At 43.4% G+C, this 27,141-nt stretch overlaps 1 protein-coding gene across 1 annotated transcript in view; it reads left to right on the forward strand.

Moving 5' to 3' along the window:
- The window catches only part of ADAMTS17 (ADAM metallopeptidase with thrombospondin type 1 motif 17), a 149,185-nt gene that overhangs the window by 26,027 nt on the left and 96,017 nt on the right, over positions 1-27,141 (forward strand). Inside the window, exons 6-7 of the mRNA XM_008638660.2 lie at positions 2,078-2,121; positions 24,956-25,061. Of these exons, the coding sequence (XP_008636882.1) occupies positions 2,078-2,121; positions 24,956-25,061 (150 nt within the window). The remainder of the gene's footprint in view (positions 1-2,077; positions 2,122-24,955; positions 25,062-27,141) is intronic.

Here is a 27,141-nt window from a genome sequence, read left to right on the forward strand (position 1 = left end):
TTTATACTTGAATTGCCAGTGATGTTCAGTTCTGCTGCTGATGTGCTTCAAGCCCTTCCCTGACCAAACAGCATCACAGCACTCTTCACACACAAGGGTTATTCTACCTCAGTAGGAGAGCCTGGAAGTTGTGCTGGATCATTTACAGACCCATTATTTAATGGCATGGTGGTAATTCCTCTGTGGAGCTGCCAGAAAGTGCCAGCCACCTTTTGTTGTGGGACAGCGCAAGGAGCTGAATTTTTTTGTGCGTTATTTGCAGTGCTGGACAGGCTCTGGAGAGAGAGAGGCTTTTCTAGCTGTGGCCTCCTGCCATCCACTAATAGTTCAGCTATCTGTTGTCACAAGAAAAGCATCTGTTTGATTTACCAGTTTATATAACATAATAAGTCCTTAAATAAACCTCTGTCAAGCTGGGTCTGGGAAGTCGAGCAGGCGCGCTGGTGCCAGCTCCGTCAGGAGACTGTCATTAGTCTTCCTTGGAAGGGCTGGAATGCCAAGGTGTCGAGACACAGTTGGGCTGCAGTGAAAAATGAAAGCTGGGGCTGGTGTGTGGTCGTAGCTTCCGATTTTTGTTTGGTTCCTGTCTGATTTTTTTAACACTTTGATGGTTGGTATGGTTTTTCTGCACTGAAGCATGGTTGGTTTTCAATGTCTGCTTAACAAGAGCTGGTAATGGCTGTTTGTGCTCTCCTTCCAAGCCCTTGACAGCTTGATTTGTGACTTTCATAGGAGTTTGGTGTGGAGGGTCTGGATTCATCAGCCACAGTCCTGGGCCTTAAATCCCTTTTCCTATAAACCTTAGTTTCATAACTTTCTTCAAGGAAAGAGCACTTTTAATATTTATCTATTTTTATATTTAAGTATTTTCTTTTTCTAAGTATTTATCTTTCTCTGAGTATTTTTGATTTTCCTCCTGCCAGACTCTTAAACTCCAAATCCCATGGGGACTCAGGCATTTCAAATGGCACACTCCAAATGTACTAACAGGATTCTCTTGCCTCCTCCCAGGGTGAGGAAAGCCATGGTGATAGAGACTACAGTTCCTCAGGTTCCCTTGGGTTAAGGAATTTCTGAAATGTTTTAGCACATGTGATGTTTCTCTCCAGCTCCTCTTTATTGTGGATTGCACTGCAAAGCAGCCCTGGTGAAGAGAGCTCCTAGAAGTTTAGGTCTAAGTGCCTATTGAAATGTATTCAAGCTATTAATTTAGTTATAAAATACTTTCCCTCACACACTTGTTTTTCTGTCATGAGGAATCTCATGTATTAAAGCTTCTCACAGGAAGTGTCAGTGCTTTGATGGTGAGCTTCAAGGCTTTTATTCTGTTTCTGTTTAATACAGCTCCATGGATCCCTCATTGATTTGTGGGTGCCAGTGGCATCTGTAGTGTCTTCTCCTGCCTTGATGAGATATGGGGAACCAAATGGAGTCTCTTGAATCTCTCTGTGTTGGATTCAAGCCATAAAATGGCAAATCTGACTATGATCAATTTTGCTGAAGCCAATTTACCTGTTACCTGGCAAATCCTGAAATTCTCTTTCTTCTTGCATGTCACATCTGTCTTTCTCTGTTTAGTCCTGCTTTTTTCATGTTCTTTTCTATTCTAGTGGAAGAAGAAGGAAAAACCTGAAGAATTGAGAATTTCTGGGTACACATTATTAGTTCTGTGCCTTCAGGCTGTGCCTCACGCTTCTTCTACTCCCACTGTCTTTTAGGGTGCATCACAGGGTGTCTGCTCCTTTTTGTTACAGTTCTCTTGTGAAAAGAAGAGCTTCAGTTTTAATCTAGTTGTGGAATAAGTGTGACATCACGGACTAAGGCAGGGCTCTTTTAGGTGCTAAATCTTAAGTCTGTTAAGTTGGACTGTGGTATATGGGGCTGATTCATATAATTGCCTGTAATCTCAATAGCAATCAGTGGTGCTATCTGTGTTGTCATCGTGTAGACTGCACAGCAGCCTTAAAAAATCCCCAGACCTCAACACCCATATGTGAGTCATGTACCACTGCTTTTTCCTAGCCTGGAGTCTGGAGGCACAGGATACATTTCACTTCTGTTCTGTTTTTCTTTCTAGGACAGATTTCTGCGTGCACAAAGACGAGCCTTGTGACACTGTGGGTAAGTCCAAGAAGCAGGGGAGGGTATTTTGATAGCCACCTCTATGCTAAGAGGAGTGTTCTGGACAATCTTTCACTCTTTGGTTTGCTGTAATGTTGGTTTTGCTGTTCTGTGATGCAAATATAGATTAGCTGAGTAGAGTATGAACTATAAGTAATCCATTAAATTTTAACCCCTTCTAAGCCCTGGAGGTCTCTGGGTTCAGGAACTATTCTTAAGTATTTCTGCTATGGAATGGACACAGAAGAAACTGCCTTGTGGTGTGTCTGTATGATGTTCCTTTCAGTTCTCTCTCACCTCAAACAAGAATTTGCTAACTAAGGAGTGTATTTCCCATTGTGAGAACCTGTGTGGCATTGCCAGATCAAGCTGGCACTCAGACGCTGGAGAAGAATATCTCATTGTAGGAAAGCCAAGTTAAATCTTCTTTTCAGCCTCCTGCTCCTCCTACTTCCTAACTGCCTTTACTCGTATCCAAAGCCTGCATACACAGGGTCCTTACATCCCACACATTAAATACTTTATTTATTTATTTCACTCAGGTAGCAGTAACCTTGACTGTGTTCTCCTGGGGTTTTTTTTAATCCCTACAGTAGCAGCAGTGTTTGGAGGCACTGCCCAACATCCTCTCTGTGATGATGGCGTGATTTTTTTTGAGATTTGCCTCAAAGTCAAGTGGTCCCTTATCCTCCATTCTGTGTAAATTTGGGATGGATCCTAATTTTCAGCTTTTCTTACACTCCAGTGTTCAGGGAGACACTTGCAGGGGTTATGTTGACAGTGGACGATGCAGAGCAGGGAGGGAAGTGCAGGTCCTTTCCTCCCTGGTGTGGGGATCAGGTGAAAGAAGGAAATGCAGATCTGGAGGATACATACACATGAGCAAGGACTGGCCTCTGTGTCCAAGTTTTTTCTATTTGGAATCTCTCACAATGCATTTATTCTGTGTCCAATGGAAAACACACTTCCACTGAGGAAGGTTTTTACACCGTGTACCTGCACCTGGAGGTGTCTGTGGTAAGATACAATAAAGCAGTTTAAAAAAAAAAAAAAAGAGAGACAAGCTGATGGAAGACACATGCTGACTAAAGTCAGAGCTCTTTCCATATTTAAGGAGAGTATTGTTGAAGATCTCTATTCAGGGAATTATATTACCAGAGACAGCATGACTAAGGAAATATTTTTATGACTTCTCTGTTCTTACAATACCCGAGTTATTTCTTGTGCTGCAAATTACTGCAGGCTGTGGCTGCAGTGGAGAAAGTAGAAGATCACAGCAATGAAGGTTAAACTCACTTGTTACTCTTTCCAGCATAGTTTTCCAAGATACTTAGAAGGGTGAATGTTCCTGGGACAAAACTAGTCTGGCCTCTTTGCTTTCTTCAATCCTGCTTTTCCTACCTTCTCCCCTGACACTTTGATTATGTGGCAACAAAGCACTTACACCTTCACTTACACATTTTCTGTGCCCCATTTGTCCTTGTTGTGCCATTTACATTTTTTTCATGTAGGCAGCAGAAGAATAAATTAATAAGTGTTCTTTTGTGGCATGCAGCTGGTTTGAGAAAGTGATCAGTGTTGGTAGTACTAAATTTTAACCATGCAGAAGATTCTCCAATCTTCCTTGTTTGTCAGAATAGCGAGAAAGAGGTGTCAGTTGTAGAGAATAGCCACCATTCTCTGCCCTGTGCACATACCTGGGTGATAAGAGCAGCAGTGTAGTGTGGCTGTGACTTGGGCTTAATATGAATGCAACAATTGAGACAGGTGGATGCCCATTGATCCTCCATATTGGCTTATGAAGGTTTATCTTGGTGTTTCAACCATCTCTGCTGTTGCCAGATTCCTGTTTCTCACTCCAGCTCCCAGATACTCCTCTCCAAATCAGCAGGACTGCCTGTGAAAGCAAGAAGTGACTCCAGTGAGTGACATCACGTTTGGTCTTGACGGTGGTGCTGCGGTTGTCGCACTCTCCAAAGTTCTCAGCAACTTGCTTTCATTTCTTGCTTTACACTTGAATGGATGAAGAACATGATCTCAGCAGATGCATGTGTGTTTCTACACCTGCTTATGGCTGAGGTTGGCCCTTACAATGCCAGTGCTGCCATCCTGTAAATTCAGCGAGCAGCCTCTCTCCTAAACCAGGCTGCTGCTCTATATAAGGCAGAGTATCTGGACTCTTAGACTCCTGATTTCTATTCCCAGCTCTGGCACTGACTCATTGTGTGACATTTGGCAAGTCACTTGCATTCTGAATGCTTCTGTCTACCTCTGTGAAATGAGGATTTTGAGTGCAAAGCTACAGGAGATTGCATGGCTTAGGGAGGTCTCCTATAAAGAGTGTGGTGTTCTTGGGGTGTGATGCAATACAAGTCCAGAATCTAATGTTGCTTGGACATGTTCAAGAGACTGTAAGAAATCTGTTGGATTTTATGTACTGAAATAAGAGGACTCAGAGTGCTGTAGGTAATGTTATTTTCAGTGACAGTGCCTTGATTTTCTTTACACTGTGAGAAATAAGGAAGCAAAACTTCCCCTGGTGGAAGCCTTGAGCCCCAGCTGTTGTTCGGAAGTGGGATTACGAAGTTTAAATGGCTCCTAAGAGGTGTTCATTTGTGCTCTGAAAGATCCATATTGAAAAACCTGTCTGGAATCTTTGCCTGCCATGCAGACACAGCGAGAAACAGCAGCAGGAGGTTTGTATTTGTATTCTGGCAGGGGTCCCTCACTGAAACCAGTTGCTCTGGGGACTTGGTTCAAATTTTCTTGGCCCGGCTGCCAGGGTAGTGTGGAAGGTTACATAATTGCAGAAACAAGCTCAAAAATGGGGAAAATGTGTAGGTATGTCTTGGTGGGGTGATACTCCACTGTCTGCACCACGGAACAGAACCACGTTTGTGTAAGAAATAGTTTGTTAATGCTCATTGCCCCACTTGGTTGGGTAAGTTAGGCCTGGGAATGGATGAATTCCAAAGGAGGTGGACGGAAGGAAAACAATATTCCTGTGTGGAACAGTCGTGTTCCAACAACTTCTGCTGTGGGACCTCTGATACACTCTGCAGTTTGAGCAGGAGGGTTCTTTTTGTGTGACACAGTCTCATCACACACCAGTCAAAATTCCAGAGTCTGCTTTGGGCTCATCCCTCGTGCTGTGACTCCAACTAGAGCTGCCGTTTCCTGCAGAAAAATCTGTGTTCCAAGGGAGCTGCCTCAGAGCCAGCCAAATTGCGAGTTTAATGTCTCACTATTAATATCAGGCTGCAGCTTGGAGCCTTGCACACTGTCAGAATCCAACCTTTCTGTGACATAAGCAGATTGAGAATGCCCCTTTCGTTCAATATTTCCACTGCCAGTGCCAAATAAGCAGCTTTACGGTTAGTTAGGAATGATCCTGCATATTTCAGGGCAAAGCTTGGCCTTCATTCCTTGGTGTACATGTTACCCCAGATCCAAGCTGAAGCTTCCCTGTATTCAGCTAATAATAAAATTGGGGGCAGTGTGGAATTGGGAAATGGAAAATGAGAATGTGTCTTAAATATCCTTAAATTGCCCTGGTTAAAAATGACTTTACCTCTGCTGTGGTCACATGTGCTCCTCTGTGGCTTGATGTCGGGGAAAAGAAAGCAGAATGTGTGTACTGCAGAGGGGCAGGCTGAGCTGAAGGAATAGCTGCCTGGAGAAAAACAAGAACAGAGTGAGGTGATTGAGAAACATAGTTTTCCAGACTCTTTCCACAGAATCAGTGAATCAGTGTTTCGAGAAGAACGTTCCCATCTCCTGGCTGTTTATCGCAGTAAAGCATTTCCAAATATGCCCAGGTTTGGCAAACGAGGGACTGTGTCTCCAAGTAGGCTTTTTTTATTCCATGTAAAACACCTGAATAAGGGACATTTTTATCTTTTCCTTGGCCATTTGCCACATCTGGGTGGCCTGTCCACAGCAGGAGACAATTCTGGTCATCCTGCCTGTACTGTTCATTTAAATCTTCCTCCCTGTGTTGTATTTGTTTCCAGTCCCCTACCAGTGTCACAACAGAGAATTCATCCCCAAGGAAAGGGCAAAGACTAGCTGGTTTGCTCTGAGTGGAAAAGGAATTCTCACATTAAAAACATTTTCCATAGTGGTTCATGTTGAATGTTTCTGTATATTCCAGGGCGGGTTTTTATTTGATGCCAGAATAAATAGAAATACCTGCTGCTTAAAACAATTCATTAGAGCAGCAATGCCTGGCTTTAGCAAAAGCCTTGCTGGGACTGTCCTTCGGACCAAACCCAAACACAGCTTAATACATTAAAATGAACATACTGGAGGTTAAAACGTCCCTTAAAGAAACACCATTGAGTTGATTTGGTGTTTGGGAAAGAAAGGGGCCTCACAGCACTGCAAATTTCTGTCACTTGTGGCTCTGCAGGGCAATGGAGTCAGGCTGTTGGCTTTAGGAAACCAAAGGGAGCTGTGGTCCAGTGCAGTGGAAGAGTTTTTCCCTTGCCTTTTGGTTGCTTGGGATTAAATGCTGGGCTGCACAACCCAGACAGTGCTGAACTATGCTATTGGGCATATTCCTTGCTACCATCTCCCAGGCCCCACCCTACCCACCACAGCCTTCCAATTTCTTTTCACCAGCTAGCAATCCCTCCTCTTCCAGATTCCCACAAAAAATCTGTGTGCCAAGCGAGTGTAATATGAGATTGCATAAATCTCAATAGGAGCCCTGGGATAAGCACAGCCCCTCAGGTAATCGGGAATTCATGCTGCTGTAACCCTTGCTCTGCCTCATTCAGTGTCCTGCATGTGCTTTTCCTTTTCTTGTTTTGGGGATGTGGCTTCAGCCAGGCTGCCTCACTGTGCAGTAAAGACCAGAGGAAAATCCTGCTTACACCAGACTCAGAATCTTGATGGTGGTTTCGCTGGGGTCAGGATCCTGGTCATGTTTCTAGACATTGTCTGAGACATGCAACCCTCCTATCATCTTATAAAGGCTTACATTCTGGTTTTATTGTTAAGGAAAGTAGAGCATTTGAATTTCATTTGCCTTTGGGTTTGTTTTGCAGCTCAGGAGTCTTGTTTAGGTTTGTCTCTATTCATTCCATGTACTGAGGGCACTGGTGGATTCTTGATCTCCTTGGCTGAAAAATGTCTATCTATCTGGAAAAGACACAGTAGCCAAACACGAGATGATGTCCTTAGTTGGGAGCTCGTATTGTCCTGTTGCAAGGGCTTTTTGTAGAAACTAGGTGGTTGATCAGTCTTCTCTTTGGGAATTTATCAATCTGTGAGTGCTGTCAACTTACAGTAAACTCAACTTTTTTCATTTTCTCTCTGATGTCTTGGGTGAAAGAATTAACTTGGGTAATTAAAACAAATGCAAGTGTTTAGTAGAGGGAGGATTAGTTACAGGTTTTCTCTATGTTTGTCATTGTTCCCTCTCCCATATGTTTCCAGTTCCCAGTACTGAGGTCTCGTAGACCCTCAGTTGCTCTCATGATTGACTCCCTTCCCTTTCCTTTTCCCCTGGTTCTCTTTGGGGTTAGTTCAGAGCTCATAGGAGCTCTTGCTCAGTTTTGCTCCTTCGTGTTCTCTTTGTTCAGCTGGGCCTGGACACCCAGAGGCTGCTGTTCCCAGAGGCCCTGGAGAGTCTGTTTTCTGTCACTCAGACCGCAGGACACGCCCACCGAGGTCATGGAATTTCCCTACGTTTACTCCACTTTAGTCTTCATTAAACCTCCAGCAGTTCCTCATTAGTTCTCCTCCATACATCATTCTCCTTTTGCAGCCTCAAAATGTGTTTCAGGCCCTTTTATTTTCCCATTATTTATCTGTCTGTCTGTCATCCTCACCCATCCCAGCAGATAAAACAGTGGCCTTGCAGTGTGGTGTGTGTTTGAAGCTTGTTCTCAGGGAGCTGGAACTAAACACTGTCAGCAGGGAGGAATAACACACTTCCTGCTCTGTACCTGGCCTTTTGTGTCCTCCATCAAACTGCTATTGGTAATGAATGCTTATAGATATTTAAGCTGGCATGCTGAAATATGTTCATAGTCGTTTTCAGCTTTAGGGCAGCGTGTCCAAAATCTTCCCATCAACTTCCCACCCTGCTTGTGTATGCTAGTGTGTCTCTGCCCATCCTAAATCTTGCTTTTCTTGTTGATTGCTCCCTCCTGACCCTTAGACTTTGACAGAGCTTTTGTCTTTGTTGTGGCTCACCCCAAAGCTGGTGCAGGATGTTTAAGCTGATTTTAGCTTGAAAGCTTCACCTTCTCCCATGGTTTTATTAATGGTTCATGGGGATGTGTTTTGATAAGTGCTGGTGGACAACTGTCTAAAATGCTGTGGAAAGAACCCATAGTACTTTACTGGGCAAGATATTACTGAGCAAATATTCTCCAGGCCATCACATCTCAGCATTATACAGGGTGGTGCTGATTACTGTTTGAGTGAAATGTATCTTCATAGAGTTATAGAACTCTAAAATGGTTTGGGCCCATTAAAGCCCAGCTCACTCCAACCCTCTGCCATGGGACATTTTCTACTAGACCAGGTTGCTCCAGCCCCATCCAGCCCGGCTTTCTTCAGAAAACTCGCTGGCTTCCAGAACTATGGTCCTTTCCCATCAGGAATCCAGGACTCCAGCCCAAATCCTAGCCTAGTCTCTAACTGGTGGGTAAATAATCTCCTTTCTGCTGCCTTTGTTAAAAGGAATAAGTCATGAGGGAAAATATTTGCCATGACTTTGCTGATATTTATTCTGATGCTCTGATTTTATTCTTTCATTTTAACTCCATCTCGTAAATCACTTTATGTGCTAAATCATTGTGCAGCTTGACTGGTGCAGGTGCAAACACGTCCTGCGTTCCACTCCAGGGCCATTTCTGTCTGTGTGAAATTATATAGACATGTACACAAAGCACCTGGGAATTTTGGTCTCATAGCTTAAAGGGCAGATACCTGCATGAGATGTTCCTTTCCCCATCTTTTTACCCCTCACCCTCTTCTTGTGTCTGGGGCTTTGGCATGCAGTTACTTTTCTAGGGGAAAAGGACTTGTTATGACTGTTTTAACTAACAATTCCCAGTGAATTTACAGGATGGTGTCCTTCAGAAGCAATTCACTACATTTTTCATGCTGGCATGGAGAAAAAACAATCAGAAGTATATTATTTTAGTATTTCCTTTTGTGTGACAGGCAGTTCTTAGTGTTTTGGTTCTCCTGAATACACTTTGCTAGAACTTCTGAATTATAGTTTTATGTCCTAGACAGCTTTGTGCCTCAATTGTTTTCTAAATTAGAGAAGATTTGTGGGACACTGCTTGAGAACCAAGGCTTTGCTTATGGCTAAGCAACATTTAATGATGATTTAAAGAAACCTCTTCTGTTTATCTCGGAAAGGGGTCATTGTGTTTGCAAATAGAGAAGCAGGAGCCTAACTGATGTCCAGCTAAGCCCACACTGCCAAACAACTGTCAGGAAAAGCTCTGGAACTGCTCCTGGCTACTGTGTGAGTGAGGCTGAGAAGCCTTTGAGGCAGACACGAGCAGAACAAGCTCGTTATATTTGGTCTGTGGACAACCATTAGTGTCTTTTGGGGTTTGTAGTATTTCTGCTGTTGTCTCTTCCCTCATCCATGTAAATGGAGATTTTCCATGCTTGCTGCACTGCTTCACACTCCAGCTCCATCACTTCCCCTTGCTGAGGGTTTGTTTCTCTGGGGGATTCTCATCAGAATGATCATAAAACAAATAAAATCATCAGTTCTGCTTTCACAGCTCACCCTGCTTCTTCCTTCCCCTTTTATTATAAAAGATTATGGAAAGATAAATAGTGTTTGTTTTCCACAGTGTCAGACCTGCTGTCAGTGCTCTATAAATAACCCCTCTGGGCTGGGAATGCCAATCCCAGGCTCTCTGCAGCAGAAAGCAGGATTTTCTGCTATGACACGCTTCAGGCCAGGTGGACTGGGGAAGATGGGACTCATAAAAACCATTTCTCACTGGTTCTCATCCAAGAACATGGAATGATTTTGCACATCCTGATTTCCAGCCCGGCGCCTTACCCATTAATTCCCAGTTCCCTCCCGACAGACCCGTGCCATGAAACAATACATTGAGGGGGTTTTGCATTGTATTTTATTTGTAAAAAAAGAATGTATTGAGAGGAGAGAGAAATAAATTTGTAAACAGGGCTTTTCCTCAGTAAAATCCAAAGCTCTTTACCAAAGAGATCAGAACTGTGATCCCCATGGTGCTGGTGGGGGAGTGAAGCCTGGAGATGGGAAGGGACAAGTCCAAGGACAGAGCTGGCTGCAGGCTGAATCTCAGCCCAACCCCCAGCTACAAGCAAGGCTACCAGAGGCAGCTCCACTTCCTTGGGCACCAGCCAGTTCTTCAGGTCAGTAAAATAGTGGTTAAACCCTTCAACAGGCCAGAGGTTTGTGTTCCTTCTTTCCACTCCTGGGTCCTTATTTTCCCCTCTGTTTACACATTCCTGGTCAGTTTGCTGCAGACTGCAGCACTTGCAGAAAGCTGACATGTTTATAATTGAGAAACCTCTGAGGTTTTTCTTCTCCTGTCAGACATAGATGGCTTTTATCCAGTTGACTGCTTTACAGTGCCTTTATCCTTTGCTGGCTTGAAAACATTTCAGATCATTCCTATTGTTTTACAGACCCTGTAGCTAAAAAACCAAGCTGTGTAAAAACATCTGTACTTAGCTGTGCAATAGGCTGCAGACATGTAGGGTAATAAGGCATGATTGCATTCATTGTAGCGTTTGCTCCACTGGATAATCAAAAAGAAGCATTCCAGTTGCACACAGGATATGTAAGAGTAAAGGAAGGAAATGAAGGACAGTTGCCTACTGTACTTTTACATTTCTTTTGTCTTGCAGCTGCCAAGACTAAATGCAATTTCAAGAGCGCGTTTTAAATAATGTAGAGATGAGATTTTACTGGTGATAACCTAGAAAACCACACTGGGAAGTGTGCATAAAACTTTCCCCCCCTCCCCAAAAAGGGAGTTTGACCTGTACTGATTTTTTTTTTTTAATTTGAACTGTTTTTTTCCCAGCTTTGGTTAATCATCTGGTAACATGACCTGGTATTATACCTAACCCATTTTGCAGTGTGTCTGGTCCTGGCAGGATTTTGCTACACCAAGTGCACTCAATAGACTGAAAGTCGCTTTAAATCCTTGGAATGTTGTTGGGTTTTATTTAACAATTCTCCCACTGCCTCAGCACAAACTCCGGGCTTTTCAGCTGGGATTGTGCTCCGCATAATGCAAAGAGGAATTGGGTATGTAACAGTACTTTGCACCACTGAAAATGTTCCCTGTGTTTACCAGACACTGAAAATGTTTTGTGTTTACCAGTGTGCTGAAAATGCAGTAGGGAGTGTGCTCCAGCCAGCTGTGATCCACTACAAGCTCATTCCATGGCTGGAAATATTAATGGCAGGTGCTGTGGGGAAGGTGATGAAATTTTGAGCTGACCCAAGAATGCACAGACACATTCTGGAAATAAATTAGTGTCTCTAAATGCATGGCAGGGTACTTTGAATTTTACATGTGTGGATTTGACCAGATCTTCCTTGTAGAAAATACTGGGGTTTCTTCATCAAGTTCTTGCCAATTTAGATAGGAAGGTGACCACAGATAGTGAATTTTTAGCATAATTTTCTCTGAGGGGTGTGTATGCATACATTTGTGTGTGTGTATTTGTGTATAAACTGTCCCTAGAACAGAAGTGGAATTCCTTGGAATTTTATTTGGACACAAGGGTTCTGCTATATAGGTTTTCAAATTTCAGGTTCAGAATCCTATAATCTGCAAGATTTTTGTCTGGATTAGTTTGACAACTCTTTTTTCCTTTTAGATCAGCTGATAGAAATACATTGAAATTACCAAAATAATAATAGTAAAACCCCTAAACTCAACCCATCAAATATCTTTCTCCTCCTGTACTCTTTCAGCATGATTTGTAGAATGTGAAGGATTTCTGTGTTTGCTTAGCTCGGAATTAGCCTTGTGTTCCTACTTTGGTTGGTGGTCATGAGCAGTCAGCAGGTTGAAGGCATTTGTTGGTTTTGTGTGGTTGTGTCATACATTTTTGTGTGGCTGCTTTGCCTGAGCTGTTTGCACTGAGGCTCTGCCTGGCCATAACTGGACTGCTGGGTACACATGAATGTTCTGCTAAGGATCTGCTTGTTGGTTTTAGTAATATCATCCATCAAGCTCCAGCATGTACAGCAATATTTGTGCTGTAGCAGACAAACAGTGTAAACACTGCAGTTACTTGTAAAAAGACTGGCCAGTGAGTTAGGAAACTCTCTGTTGATGTTTTTATTTATTGAAAACTAGTCCATCAGTCTAATCAGACTTTGTTGTTCTTGAAATGACAGGAAAATAGAAGACTGAAGTTAGATTTCTATTTAGAATTTATATTTTATACATCTGTTTAAGAAACCTGTGCACTCATGTTTCTTATCTTGCGTGCTCCAGTTTGTTTGCTTTTCTGGCTCTGTCAGTCAGAAGGAAAATGTTGTCTCCAGCTTGGTCTTGTCTGGATCCAATAGTGGATGAAATTCCTGACTACAGCGCTCTCAACCGGTGTCCTGACTCCTGGGGAAGTATTGGGGCTCCTTCTAATCCCTTTGATGACTCTTCCAAATGTCTGTTGACTCGGAGTTCAGAAGGGCAGCGTTGTTCACTGGAGCTGCTCTGTCCTTCCAGATGGTTTTCCCTGTGATTCCTGCCTGACTTTGTGCACCACATACTTCAGTAGCATATGAAGTGGAGATGCTTTCCTGAGGGAATCCTGGGATCCTGCAACACGAAAGTGCTGCTTAAGGACTACTGAAGTTCTAAGCTTTGTAGTTTCCTTTCAGCAATGTCTGTTGCCTCACCAGAGTCCGATAACTACGTTTCAGTTTCATGTTTCTTCCTCCTGGTATCTTATTCCTTCTTCCATGATGTTCTCTGATTTGCCCCAGATTTCTTTCTATGGGTTATCTGTCTCACTTGGATCTTCCCATTTCCCTTCTCCCTCTGTGGAGCCAAGTGAGGGGCAGAGGTTCCTGGCACAGCCCTCTTGTGTTGGCATTCTCTGGGTTGTCTCTCTGCAGCTGAGGAGCTGGGAAGGGTGTGATGCTGCTGGCTCAGAGAAAAGATCTGGATTCTGAGAGCATTTGGCTCTTCCCATGATGAAGAACCCCAGCTCTTGACTGCTGTAGCCAGGATTTTGTTCAATGCACTGATGTGTTCACAGAGGTGCAGGAGACCCACCCATGCACTGGTGTCTGTGAGCCACAGCATAATCTGAACACTGAGATAAATAAAGCTTTCTGGCTTTACACTTCAGTAAAAAAGACAAAGGCCAACCTTCTGGGGGTGGAAACTGAGTAAAAGATGATTTCATGCACCTTTTCCAAAGACAGGGGTAATAATTTATGGTTCCAGTGAGACTTTGATCAAGCCTGTGGTGATTTTGGTAGCTGGTACTGTTAGAGCAGTTGTAATACACATCCAGCTTGTTCTGTGGGGTGCTGATTATGTTATCTTTAACCAGGTGGCTTTGTTGGGAAATACTTCTCATTACATGGCAGTTGCCAGGCCACTGCCACTGGGCTCTCAGGCAGGCTGGTTCAAAAATACCCAACCTGCGTAGCTGGGAAGTGCAGCTGTTCCTGCTGCAAATTCCCTCCAGGAGCCACGTCCTGAGTGGGGTTTGGCAGGGAGGAAAGCCTGCAAACCATGCTGCAGACCAGGACAGTGTTCTCAGTCAGGGAGACACTGATTTGGCTCAGAACTGGAAGTGTCACCCAGGCAGGTATTGAGAAGCTCCTGCATGTCCTGGGGGTGTTTTATGCAAAAACACATGGGACTAGAAGAGGCAGTTCTGTCCTTGTTGAGAGAACTTCAGCACAAAGCCCTGGAGCAGTAACGTGAACACATGTGCATGAAAATGTCCCCTGGCTCCTGCAGGATCCTGTGACACGTCAGTGCTGTCCCTGTGAGCCTCTTGGGCTGTCACTTCTGAGTTCAGTCCATAAAGGCCTCAGGACTGGGACTGTGCCTTGACTTGTGTCTGTGAGGCACCAGGGACTCTCTGTCTGGTGTTAGTCATCACAAGGAGCTCAGTGATATTCATCCAAATTTGTGTTTTCTTTCACAGAAGCTCAAGTTTGAACATGAGAGATTTCTTTTTAAGTGTGAGAAAAGCTCAGGCTGCTCTTTTTCATAGCGAGAATTTCTCTGTAGCTGCTGTGGCTTTAAAGGTGACATTTTATTTTTGAGTAGTCTAGAGAGAGAGGTACTTAAAAAACTAGATTCAGGACATACTAAAAATATCTCCAGTCACATTACCTCTGAAATTAGCCACTGCTTCTCTTCAGTCAGGCTGATGCTGTGATGTGTTTGTGTCGGCATAAACTACCCTGTGGGTCATTCCCTTCCTGGGGAGTGGAAGCCAGGATGGACAGCTCTGTTTCTCTGTTTGGGAACCCAGAGGAGAGGCCCTTGGGGTTAATAGTAACCCAGATAGTTTAACCTGGTTTGGTCAGTGTGTCTGTGCCTTGTGTGTGCTTTGTGCTTGTGTCTATCTCCCCCAGTGATGGTTGTTCCCTAATATTTTTAAAACCCATCGACCAATTTGAATCAAATTTGAGGATATCAAGCTCAGAAATATTAGGCTTTCGGAAGTTTTCTGAAAATTAGGAAACTAAGTAGAGGAAGGAGCCCTCTCCCTCTGATACTGCCACTGAGGGAAAGATTGCATCACCCACATTTACACCAGGAGCCCCAAGTGGAAGTGGTAATCTCTAGGAAATCAAGCCATTAATTTGGCAGTAAGTTTAGGGATTTTTTAAATTTATTTTCACCTCCCTTTCCACCATGCTGTTGTGCTCTGCCAAAACAAATGTGCTGACTGTTGGTAGTGTGTGAAGAGAGGAGCAGAGCCATGGCACTGCCCACTGACATGGAAGGATCATTTTCACTCCCCACCTCTGGCAGCAGAAGTATCAGCCAGGGTGGAGGTGCTGAGGACCAGCTTTTCAACCCAAGTTCTGACTTAACAGAGTAACTCAACCCTATTAACCTTATCAGGTGCAGCCCCTGGGTTTGTCAGCCTTGTCAAGTCAGGCCGTGGGGCTAAATCAGCACTCAGCAAAGAATTAAAACAGAAGGCCTGAACCAGGAATTGCTACATAAGTTTATCAGTGCTGGCTGGCAGCTTGCCAAAGTGAAGGCAGGAGCTTCAGCAGCCCTGGAAGTCAGGATGTGGGAGCTGCAGATGAGAAGTACCACAGGAGCAATTTGGAAAAGCATCTGTTTGGAGTTTGATTACTGTGCATCATCCCATTTGCTGGCCTGCCTTCCCCGCAGGTCACCTGAGCTGCTCTGATGTTGCCAGGAGAACAGTTTTGACATGCAAACAGCACCTAAAAATAAAATACACTTTAAATTTTAACATGTTTCAAAAGTATAGATTCATTCAGGTTTTGAGAGTAACGATTGCTTAGTCATTCTGTAAGAACATGGAAAGAATTTAGTGGGGAGCTGTGGAAGAATGCCATTCATCAGCAGCACAGGTGTTCAGCCATCTCCAAAACATTCAGCAGACTGGGCTGACACTCTCCAGACACTGAAATATTGTTCACTGTACATTACTGAACGTTGTTTAACCACTGCAGGACAGATCCTTGTTCTTGAACCTACCGCTGACCAGCACCACAGCAGGGTGAGATAGGCATGGCTCAGGAAAGCTCTTGGAACTGTTAAAAGAATCTTTTCATTTATTTGCAAAGCTTCATGAGATTCTTAGTGTTTGCAGCTACAGGAAGGGAAAAACTGGAACTGAATGCTGGACCCTGACTGCTCGCTCTTAAAGCAGATGCTGTTTGGTACAGAGACTCCAAATATTTCTTCTGATTTATTGCCAAGTCTGACCTTGTCTCTTCATTCTGGAAGGGAGATAGTGAGGAATTTAAAGGCTCCAGGATCCCTGCTGCTGAATTCCATGTTCTTCTTTGTTTAGCAGTCTCATGAAAGGCTCTGATTTGATATTTTTCTTCCTTCTCTCTGAATTCAGGCCCTCTGTTGAAGCAGGTGGCTCAGATGAGTTGCAGGGACAAACTGACAAATCCAAAAGTGGAAGTCGCAGAACTCATCTGAAAAAGAAAGATGAAAATATCCCCAGAGATGGCTTGGGAACCTTACACAGTTTTCAAAGCTGCAGCTATTGCATGCAGTGCCAAGGTTGCTTTTCCATCTCTTGGAAGATGGTAACATGCAGGTGCGAATCCATCCTGAGGACAGGTGTTGGCAGACTGACATGGGCAGGTGGCAGAGCGGTGGGAATGGGGCATGGGAGCCCTCAAGCACTTTTCTTTCTGATGGCGAAGTTGTTACATTTTTCTCTTTTTTTGGTGAGGTATTTATTTCCTGAAAGATGCAGCTTAGGGGACACTGAGGCAACTCTTGAGTTCAGGCCTCTTCCACCAGACAGGACAGGTCAAAATGAGAATACTGAAATATTGATTTTTAGTAACATCTGGGAAAGGGAAGGGTGAGAGTCATAAAGGCTGTTTAGAGCTAGAGCAGGTGGAGCTCTCACCTCTTGTCGAGCCATCCAGCAGTTGAGAGATGTGGAGTCATTTTTACCCTGTGTCTCTGTGCTGCAGCCACTGCAGTGAAAGACAGTCACTCACACAGCTCCACAAACCCTGAATTCAGTGCTGAGTCCTGCTGCTGCCTTTGGGCATTGTGGTGCTGATGTTTCCATGGATGTGGGAAGGGAAGATCCTGCTTAGCTCTACAGCAGTCTGTAGAAAGGACTTGCAGGTTCCCCCACTGAACACAATGAGTCCAACACAAGATATTCAAATCCAAATGCCTTTGAGCCCCGGGCAGAGGTGACTTTTGAGGGCCAGGATCCAAATCCTGGTTTGCAGCTTGGTTTCACAGTTGTTGGTAATGTTTTCTTTGAGTTCTCAGTCACATGTTCCTGTAGCCTTTCAAAAGCATCAGATCTCTGCTGACTTCTGCCATATCTGATTCCTTTCTGGTGTGAGATATCCCTGAACAACCTTGTCCCCTGTGCCTGTGTATTTTCCTCTCATTGTCTTGTATCTCACTGATTTCCATCCCTTGTTTCTATACCAGTTCCAACAGCTGTCCCTCCATTATGCTCAGTGCCAGGTTTTGCCCACACATCCCTGCCTGAATTATTCCATGCCCTCAGACTTGTTCAGTAATTCCTCAAGTGAACCCATGATGCCAGAGACTGGAGGCTGAGGGCCCAGGGCTGGAGGTCCATTTTTCTCCAGCAGTAAGTACACACAGACATTCTCAGGGAGCTCATCTTCCCTTCTGATCTTATCTCCTGCCCTCCTTGACCCCTGCCTCCCTCAGAAGTGACTCCCTGCTGCCTATGAGATCAAAGTCACCTTTCCTGAAGCCTTCTGGAAAACCCATATTATCTCCATTTGCTATTTTTCTGTCTCTTCTCACTCCCTAATCTCTTCCCATTTCTCCTTCTGCCTTGTTCACTGAATTTGAATTATGCCATGCTTCTGTATTCTTCCCATCACTCATCCAGTCCAATCCAGTCCAATCCCCAACTGGAATCCCTCTCTCAGATCCACCTGGCCAGCTCTTCCCCTGCCTTTCCTCTTAACAGCTGTCCTAATATATCTTACTTTGAGTAATCAAGCCTATGTAATTCCATCTGTGTGTGTGAGCATGTAGACTTTCAGCACCAGGCAGTGATGTCTATAAACAGATGATGAATTAGCTGCCTGGATTTGGGAATCAGCATTCAGGAATGATGGTCTGATTTGGACTGAATATCCCAAACTCCATATTTAACTAGAGAAATAGGATTGCAGGAAAGAGCTGTGTTTGAGATCTGCATTCAGCAGCAGCCCGGGCTCTGGGGAGTGTTGGGGAGAAGCTCTCTGGAATGTGGCTGTTAGCATATCAAAGTAGAGTAAACATGGAGATGATACCCTGCTTCCTCTGCTCCAGTTAATTAAGGCACTCCTCATGTCTTGTTGGATGGAGAGGATTTATTAATGTGCTGTCATCCAGGGAAGTGATGGTTTGCTGAAAGGGAGGAGTCATTAATGGCATGGAGGATGTCACGCTGAACAAAGAGCAGATGTCAAAGAGACAGGGAATTTCTTTTATCTCCTGCTTTGCTGAGGTCTTAGATCCTCGTGTTTTATCATAAAAGCTTAGGAAAACAGGGCTGGAAAGAACTTCAGGTGGGCTTTTAGTGCATTCTCCTGCTCCAAGGCAAGATCACTGGTACCTGTGTCGCTCCTAATGGATATCTGCTCCATGAGGCTGAGCAGTGTGCTTTCCAGCTTTCTCTGAAATCCAGTGAACACCATACCTCTCCTCAGGTATGGTCAGTGTGGTGAATATTTGTGTTTGTGATCACAAATCCTGGTGAATGGCATTGGAAAGGAATGTGGTTTCAGAGATGCCTGTGCCAAACCTCTGAAGGTTTCCAAAGGTTTTCTGCTCTTATAATGCAGCATAAATAATGTTTTTGAAGGCCTTGGTTAAAGGGTCTTCTCAGCCAAAAAATGTGTTAGAACATCTCTCAGCTTTCTTATCTCACTTGCATTTGGTATCTGAAGCAGCTTTTGCTGGTGTGGGTGAGGACAGTTATCCCTAAATCCAGGAGAGGTCTCAATCTCTTAAGGTTTTTCCACTGTCTGGGCAGCCCCCTCTGCCTGAATCAGTGAATTAGCAGAGTGTAAACCCAATGCAAATAACGCTAGAATAAAGCTCTTGCCATCTTGGGGAATGTCTGTGTGTGGGCAGGTTGGTAAAGGAGCAGATAAATGATTCATCCATTAAACTTGGAAAACCACCAGAGGGTTCCCATGAAACATAAAAGCTCTGCAGAAAGGCTGAAAGGTAAAGCTGAGGGTTGGCTGTGCTGGGGAGGGGAGTCCACGTGTTCCATTAATTGCTGTCCTGCAGGGTCATTCAACAGAGAAAAGGAAGATAGCAAAAGCACTCCTTTAAGCTCTGATGATTAAATCTTGCTGCCTCTGCAGGTTTACAGACATGAAGAGGTCTGGCCTCACAAAGGCATTTTTATCGGGAAGGTACTGAGGAGGGCAGCTGGTTTAGGTGTCAGGTAATTTGTTTGGAAAGGGGGTGGTGCACTCCTGCCTGGGCTCCAGTGTGAGATGAAAGGGTTGACTGAGAAGTTCTGAGAAGGGTTGAGCTGCAGTGGTGCCATAGCTAAAATTTGGGTGTTTCTGCCTGAATCACAGTCCTTTCGCAAAGATTAAGGCATGTGGTTGAATCTGGCTCGTTCAGCTAGAGCCCTGGTGTTGTGAAATGTTATCCAGGGCTGCTTATTAGACCCGTGGGTGTCGTATCAATATTCAATGCCAAGTATCTCTAGTTATTCCCAATAATCAGAAAAGTATCTCCTGCCAAAGGTATTGAACGTTTCACTCATTTGTGCTATAAGGACCTTGTGTTCTGAGGAGTTTATCATTGTGAGCTCCAGAAACATCAGCTAGTGCTGTGAATATCAGGGAGAGGTTTGATTTGTTAGTCCTTCAGGGTGAGTGTAACGAAAATCAAGAGATTCAGAAAGTAACTACACTTTGTGTTTCAGCTGTTTGTTTTTCTTGCTGGGCTTTTGGGATTCTGATAGCACTTGTGTACACTGGAAATGACAGTGTTTTCAGAGGAAGAAGTTATTTTATTGGGCACTACAGGACTGCAGTCTGAGTTCTGGGGAAAGTTGTGCTGCATCCCTGCAGGTCACGGTGAACAGAGTTTTACAGGGGTCATGTTGAAATTCAGGACAGGCTATATTCTCCAAAGGAGAAGAGGATTCTGTGGTGATGGGCACATTTGCAACGAGTTGGCCAGGTACAGAAAGTCGGGATCTGGTGCCTCTTCTCAGGAGTCATGGTGGCTTCCATCAGCTGGTCTGTGACATCAGAATCTCTTCCTGTATAAATACTTGAGTTCCAAATATTGTGACTTGCACTGGTGTGATTATTAACTTGTTTTCCTACCTGATCATAGCTGTGTCTTGTGCACTGGATGGTTGCTCTGTAATTTCCGTACTTGTGGTTCATGACAAGTGTGTTGTTTCCAGTGTGGATTTCGTTAAATGCAGTAACAATGAAAATTATTGCTAAGGAAAACAGTTTCCATACATGAATATTAAACTCTAATGGAAACCATGTTGTTACTGCAAGATTAACAGAAATTGGCATCTTGGATGACTGTCTAGCATTAAGCCAAATTAATCTGTGCCACTAAAATTGCATGTCCGGCTTTGATTTAGGACATTCTCATAAAATGAAGGAACAGCTCACCCTGTTCGCTTTTCTGGATGATCCCTATAAACCAGACTTGGACCTGGAGGCTCAGTGGTGACAGCCTTAGCCTGTCTGTGTTGTACATGCTGCAGAGGGCCCTTCCATGGATACAGTTCTTTTTTACCTGGATACCACTGACTCTTGAGACCTCTGTTTATTCAGCTGTAGAACAGTGTTAGTACCTATCTTGGAGGCAGTTTAGTGGGTTTCTTCTTCTTTAATGTTTCTTAAGTTTTGGAACCTTTTCTGTGTAGGCTTTATAGAAAGGGAAAAGTATTTTCATTTTAAGTATCACAAGCACTGAAAGATTCCCTTGGTGACTGACTTGATGTGTAAATACAGGCAGGGCATCTCTGTCAAACATATCATAGCCATTGAATGGAAAGGCAGAGCATGAATCACTTCAGGGTTTCCTGATTTTACTTGTGTAGGATGTTAAGAGAGGCTACAGGAATGTAATTGATGGCAATGTGTGAGCTGCACAAATCGAAAATCGTGGGAGAATGAGAAAAACATCAGCTCAACACCAAACTAGTAATGATGGGGAATGGGAGGTTTGCTCTGAGCATGTGGATATGCAGGGAGTCTCTGTCTGTGCCAAGCAGACTTCAGGACTTGGAGTTTGGCTCCCTTCCCAACAGCAAATACATTGAGCAGGAGGAGAGCAAGCCAAGTTTTAATCAAGTAAAAGTTCTGTATCCAGAGGTGGTTGGCAAAAGAAGAGATTAAAGTATTAGGAGTGCAATGAAAACAAGACATTAAAGAGTTGAAAGCTGGAGTACCTGGACAAACCACTTGCTGAGTGAATGCTCCAGAGCCCGTCAGGAGGAAGCCCCAGGTGTTTGGAGTAGGACAAAAAGGGAACCCAAGCACCAGGACTTGTCTTCTCCCAGCTTTGGCCATCCATGTGGCAAGTGTGTAATATCCTCATGCCTCGCCGGGCTGGTGGGATAGATGGGATCATTCCCCTTGGAGATACTGCTGGTGGAGGGCTCATTAGCTGGCAGGAAGGCAAACAGCTGCAAACTGTTTATGTATGACAAGTTTTTGGATAAATGTGAGTTTACACAGTTGCCTGTGTCCCAGGGTTTGCCGTAGAAGTGCAGATAGCTCTGCGTGTCCAAGCCCAAGCACAGAAGTTATGGGCTGTAATTATGTAATTTCTCAGGAGAGAAAGGAAAAAACCCTCGTGCTTGGTAATAGTAAAAATAGTAATTGGCTCTCCTTTCCCTCTTCCACTGATGCTCCTGCTTGACCTTTTTTGTATATTAAAAATAGATTTGTGGTAATTGCTGACAGTGTATCTGACAGATAAGGAGTTTTTCCCCTAAAGAAAGCCACTGTCTGTATATTTGCAGAGGTACATGAGAAGTGTGGGGTTTTTTTAAAAAATAAACGAACAAAAATTCCAGTTCAGCTTCCTTCCCTATTTTTCATTTTCACACACACACACCTGTCTCACAGACAGGGCCAGAAGCAAAATTACCAAATAAAAGCATTTCCTCTTATATTCTTCCCAGCCTGGTAGAGCCACGTCACGCCAGGATTTTCACAAATGTGTCTGAGTTCGTGAAGTTTTTATTCCAGTTCTGCAGACTTGAAAGGCTTAGATAAAAATCTGGAAGTTTAAGAGGCAAACAACAGTTTCCATTCATCCCAATGAAGAAATAAATCATGTTAATGCATTGTGCTACTATTGTTGTTGGTTAAAGGTGTATTTTTCTCCGCCTATCAGTTATGTGGATCATTGTACTGGGTTACAAAAAAGTTGCATTTATGTTAATGGTTCAGATATATTTACTAAAGAACTGGAGAATGTTTGCAGATCAATAATTTATTTGTTGTTGATATTCTGATGAAAGGAATTAATGCTAAAATGTATTGGTCCAAAAGAAAATTATAATCTTAGGAAATAGTTCAATAGAAAATAAGTGTTTCAAAAACATTTTTAAGGCAAGCTTTTTCAGGCTTAAAATGTGATACCAATTTGTTATAACTGGCTTGCTGCTCCAGAATGACTCTTATTAATAAGCACTCAGCAGTTCATGAGCTGGACTTCTTACTGAGTTCATTCCATGTACTCCAAAGGTTTCTGCTCTTCCAGGATTATGAGTTTCTCTGCCCAGTCCATTTCTGTAATAATAAACTAATTTTAAATGGCTACATTTTTTTTGATTGATCTTTGCAGATATTATAAAAAGGCCACACAGGATTCACATTAAGCACTGAAAATAGCTAATAAAAATAGATGACTAAGAGTCTGTAACTGAGCCACAGTCACTACTTCTTTGACCACTGGTGGATGTACAAGTCCTTAATCATTAGTTTTCCACTTTTGAATGATGAGGGTTTTAGCACAGAGCAAAAGCCAAATAATGATGTGGATATACATTGCCAGGTTCAGTGGGGATTAGAGCCACTAAACAAAGACTTCAGAAGAATTATTATTTGGGATAATGTACTTGACATTTTAATTGGTATTTGACATATTTTAATATATTGGCAGAATTCTAGACTGTTTTGCTGCGCCACACCTCCCAAAAATGGGAATGTTGCCCCCTTCCATCTCCATGATGGTAAACGTAGACCCAGCCTCATTTTATGAAATCTCTCAAGAGGAATTTGGCATGAATACTTTCAAGCAAAACTGACTTGCCTGATTGACCCTTGAGCCTGAACTGCAACTGTTGCTCCTCAGTTAAAACCTCGTGTGTCAGATACAACTGAGAGAGATATTGGCGCAGATTAATGGAAGATAAAGGTGGAATAATCAGGTTTAGTAGTAAGAATAAAACACTTGTGGTAAAAATCCTGCTCTGGTCATTGCTGCCTGAAAACTGCTGAAAGGGAACCAAAATATCTCTCCCCATTCCATAGAAGTGTCTTTCAGCTGACCCAAATACTCGATTTTTGCTTCTGTTTAACCAAAAAGAGGCACGTTCATTGGGCCATCAGGTGTGGACTGAGTTTGCAATCTCAAAAATCTTTCTCAAAGAAGGTTGTTACTTCCTGAGCAATTCTTTGACATCCTTTGGACTATTCTGCATGTAAAATGCAAGTCAGTCCAAGAAAAGTGCTGAAATCCAGCCTTTTATGGCCATTGATTTTAAATCTTGATCTCTTTTTTTTTTTGTGTGTGTGTGATATGAATCTGCCCTTTCATGGTCAGCATTTTTAAAGTAAGCAAGTGCTAGTGCCTGACTTCTGCCTTCACTCTTTGCTGCAGGTGCTGAAGTAAAATGCTGTTGCCCATCCCTTCATTCCATCCAGAACACCCCTGGCTAGCAACAAATATCCACATCCTTATTGTTGTCAAAACTCATAAAAACAGAGCTGGACTTCTTCCAGGTCTAAAGTTTTACATTTGCACCTTGATAAATACAGCTTTGTCAACTCTGAGAGGAAAAAAAAGAAAAACCGGTATCATGACTCCATTGCATGGTCATGGTCTGCTCCTTAGAGGCAGCTCCATGCAGCTATCCCTCCATGGAAATGGTACTGCAGTGAGGAAATGCTTTCCTTAGTGCTGGTAAATACAAATACAAGTAGGTATGTACACTGTGATATCCTGAGCTGGCCTGTGATGCCATCACAGCATTCCCAAGTGCGGTGGCACTTTCAGCAGGGGACAGTCTGGCTGCATGAAGGGCAGATGAGGACTATTGTTTTTCCATAGCAGAGGCTTCATGCTGTAACTTTTGAATTCCTTTTTGGCCTCAGCATCAAACTGTTCGTGGTGCCCACACAAACAGGAGAATACTGTGCATGGATCAAATCCTGAATTCCACTCAGTCATAGGAGACTTGTGCCACCTACATTGGCTTTGTGACTCACCATCAGCGCTTTGCCAGCTCTCCTGGCTCTGATGCTCTCGCTTTCTTTTAAGCATTAAAATAAGGGAAAACGTAAGATTTTTTTTCAGTCTCTGCTTTATTGTTTTATTTCTTCTCCCTGACTTTAGTCTGAAAATCAGCGCTTTGCAGCTCTCCTGGCTCTGATGCTCTCGCCTTCTTTTAAGCATTTAAAATAAGGGAAAACGTAAGATTTTTTTTCAGTCTCTGCTTTATTGTTTTATTTCTTCTCCCTGACTTTAGTCTGAAAATCAGGAGAGGTCCATTTAAATGCTTGTTCAGGCTCCTTCACTGCATCTTCTAATGCTGTAGTAGAGGGTATTAGTAGACAAGTTTAGATGAATTTTTGGGTCAGTGAAATATATTTTTGAGACAGTGAAATACATTTTCCAATGAAAGTAGTGAAAGTGAGTGTGTTTTACTTATTTCCTGTCTGACAAAACTCTGGACTGATTCTCCACTAGGATGATGAAGAAACTACTCAGATGATTTTGTATGGAAACTGCTCTAATATTTTTCATTCTGGTTGCATTTTTCATCACTTTGGGTGTTACTGCTGTATGTTTTAAATGAATGAGCTGTTTCACTGGTTTTGATGGGAACATTCTCTGTGGTTTTGTTGCAGGAATTGCTTACCTAGGAGGTGTCTGCAGTGCCAAGAGAAAGTGTGTTCTTGCTGAAGACAACGGTCTCAATCTGGCATTCACAATTGCACATGAACTTGGGCACAAGTAAGAACTTGTCCTTCTGTTTCCTTCTTTACTTATGCCACTGTAGGATACTTTCCTTTAAGGCCAGACAAGTGCAATTACTAGTGTGGCGTGTTTGTTACGATTTCATAAGTGCAGCACATTGATACATAACTTAATTTTCAGGAGGCTTATGTAAATACCCGTTTTAGCAGACATAAATCTTTCTAGTCGATCTTCCCCTGTTTTCAGCTCTCTGTTCTGATTCTGAGTAGCACGAAGAGGCTTCATTCTCTTAAATGAGGGACAGTAATAGAGACAAATTCTGCTTTTCTTTACTGTGTAGAATAGGTCCACAAAACTAACATCTGCTTCAAAATCTTTAAACTTGCCAAGTTTTCTCTGAAGTTCAGGTGTCTGTGTCAAGGACTTTAATAGTTAAATAGCTTGGTAGTGGTTTCATCTCTGCATGTGAAGTAATCTGCTGTGACTGAAAGGGTAAACATCAGTATTTTGGAAATGCCCTTAAGCAGAATTACTTGATCAACAGAAAGAAATCCTATAACTTGATTTATCAGCTCAATCACACCTGAGTAACACACTTTGAACACACTGGAAAAAGCAGGAAAGAACGTGATAAGTCCTAGTCAGACAGAAATTTGCACAAGGAGATTACTGGGTACTTTCTGCAGGTGACTTTGGAGGCTATTAAAAGCTGCCTATAAATATCCTGTGGGCAGAAGAAAACAAAATTGACTGGAAGAGTCAGCTGCATCCTCTTAGTGCAGATAATGAGTTAACCAAAGGTCAGCTCCACATTCCCTGCTCTCTGGACCCAGTGTCACAAGCACTTACTCATAATCCTTATGAGCTTTTTCCCCTATCCATTGACATCACTTTGGTTGCAGTGTCACAGACTGTGGAAGGTACAGAATTAGACCAGGAACAAAGTTATACAGGGGACAGGACTGTGCCTGTGGGATTTTCAAGCACTCCTTCCTTCAGCCTCAGAAGGAAATCCCATCTTTGTTCCTGTCGTAAGAAGTTGTGCCTGAGTTTTGTCTGCACCCTTCCTACAGCTCATGTGTCTGGTGTATCTTCCTTTCCTACAGTAAGAAGTATTTCACAGCTAAGTCAGAGCCAATGGAGCATGTTGAGGTTCTGGCCAATCTCATTCCATGACAAATAATTGCTTTATGGCAATGTATTTCAAAGTTGCATGGAGGGTATTTAGGTTACCTACCAAAAATGAATCTCCTGTTCACCCTCCAGTGACACCAAAGGCAGCTGAGCCAAACTGAGGGTGGTTGCAGCAGAAAAGGACGTTTGGCTTTGGTTTTATTTAAATTACATGCCAAGATGTTAAACTGAGCCTAAATTTAATAACAAACTAACCTGTGGGTAATGCTAAGGAAAATTCAGCACTCATCTTTGGATGGGCCAAGAGCAAGAGGGAAAAATACTTGAGCTGCAAAAAATCCAGCTGTGTGAAAGAGTGAGACTGGTCTGCCCTGGTGTTTGCCAAGTTTCTCAGCAGAGCTGACAAGCTTCTTTCTAATAATGCTTTGCAAAAAAAATCCCCATCATAAATAGGGGATGTAATGCCCTTGGATACAGCTCCCCATCTGTGCAGAAAATTGCGAACTCCATTTCCTTTTCTGAGGGCAGTTTTGCTGGTAAGACCATAATGTCTTTCCTCTGCCAGTTTTCTTTCTTTGCCTTCATCTTGGTAAACTATTTCAGGAGAACTGAAGGGGTGTGGGGGTCTGTAAGGGCCAGCTTAGGGACCCAAGGTATCTGGGTAATGCTGTTCTTGGAGGGCACAGGAGCCAGGAAGGCTCCAGCTGAAGGTTGTAGAAGCTGTTGGGAGGATTCTGCTGCCACAGGTGTCTGGGGACATGTTCCAGGTTATCCTGTTTCACAAGGAGTTGCAATTCTCTGTCACACATTGGGGCAAACCCTTCTTCCCCCTCTGCCTTGCCTCCAGCAGCATAATCAACCCCCAGTGTTGCCAAATCAAAACGGGGGGGGGGGAAATGCCATGTCTGTCTCCCCCCAACCTGAGTATTACAATCATCCCACTGTGCGGTCACCCACCAGTGGCCTGGCTGCTCCTCTCAGC

The sequence above is a fragment of the Corvus brachyrhynchos genome, unplaced genomic scaffold (genome assembly GCF_000691975.1).
Source record: "Corvus brachyrhynchos isolate BGI_N302 unplaced genomic scaffold, ASM69197v1 scaffold200, whole genome shotgun sequence".
NCBI classification, from domain to species: domain Eukaryota; kingdom Metazoa; phylum Chordata; class Aves; order Passeriformes; family Corvidae; genus Corvus; species Corvus brachyrhynchos.